Source organism: Condylura cristata, unplaced genomic scaffold (assembly GCF_000260355.1).
Source record: "Condylura cristata isolate star-nosed mole 26May11 unplaced genomic scaffold, ConCri1.0 scaffold00031, whole genome shotgun sequence".
NCBI classification, from domain to species: Eukaryota; Metazoa; Chordata; class Mammalia; order Eulipotyphla; family Talpidae; genus Condylura; species Condylura cristata.
Window position 1 is genome coordinate 25882014 of NW_004567132.1, and position 1122 is coordinate 25883135.

A 1122-nucleotide genomic window follows, 5' to 3' on the forward strand; every position below is an offset into this window, starting at 1 on the left:
ACTTGTGATTGCCCGTGCAACTGACCAAGGAGCCTATCCTGAGCCTTGATATCATCCTCAGCACCTGTGTGACCCATGGGATAATCACCTGTGAGGAGCAGGCAGCTGATGGCACCTCTGCCTGAGGCTTCCTGGATAGGCCTGGGCACAGAACGGCTAGACAGCCTGTGTCTGTAAGAGGAGATGCGTTTACTTCTGGGTGGAACCAAGAGGATGGTCCCCTTGTGGTATCCTTCCTTGATTACCACATCTCATGCCATAGGAAGGCTCTATTCAGACTTTAATTATCTGTATGCACAGTTCATGCGTTGAATAAAAGTGAGTGACTTTTGCTGTATGAAATCAACCTGGGGCTATAACCAGTTTCCTTGGGTTTAATTGACTCTGTATTTACTAAATCAGCAGATACATTGTCATGCCTGTGTTGTTGATCTGAGAAGAGAGTTGAGGTGCCAAGGACCCTCTGTGTCTTGTGTGAAAACCTATCTGTTCTTTTCAAAGCTTGACTGCATCTGAGAACCATTCTCAGGAGATGGGGCTCCAGGGGGAGAAGTGAAGCCCCATACATCTGCTTCCCAGGTGGTTTTTGTTCAGGCCTATATCACTGTGGGAGGGGTACTTTTACCCTGCTGACAGTAGTAAGTGGCGGCATCCTCAGGCTCCAGGCTGCTGATGGTGAGCGTGAAGTCTGTCCCGGACCCGCTGCCGCTGAAGCGGGCTGGGACGCTATCGGGCCTGCTGGATGCATCATAGATGATGCGCATGGGAGCCTGCCCAGGTCTCTGCTGGTGCCAGGCTAAATACTTGCTGATGTCCTGACTGGCCCGGCAGGAGATGGTGACTCTGTCTCCAGGAGATGCAGACACGAAGGGTGGAGACTGGGTCAACTGGATGTCACCCCTGGACCCTGTATGGGAACAGAAAACACCCCGCTGTTCACCCTGTCACCAGAGGACTTCCCTGAGGCCAGGGATCCTGATCCCGGCACTGGTCCCCTCCTGGGTTTCCTTCCTCACCTGGAAGCCAGAGCAGCAGGAGGCTGAGGAGCTGAGCCGGGGCCCTCATGTCCATGCTGGGTCCTGCCTGACTGACTCTCAGGGGCTGTGACCGGCCTACTAATAA

General features: G+C 53.6%; 1 gene segment (V, D, J or C); it reads right to left on the reverse strand.

Moving 5' to 3' along the window:
- Nucleotides 1–596: 596 nt before the first annotated feature.
- On the reverse strand, nucleotides 597–1071 carry LOC101620729. The segment is given in 2 exon segments: nucleotides 597–907; nucleotides 1017–1071. Coding segments are annotated over 2 exon segments (366 nt in total).
- Nucleotides 1072–1122: the final 51 nt, after the last annotated feature.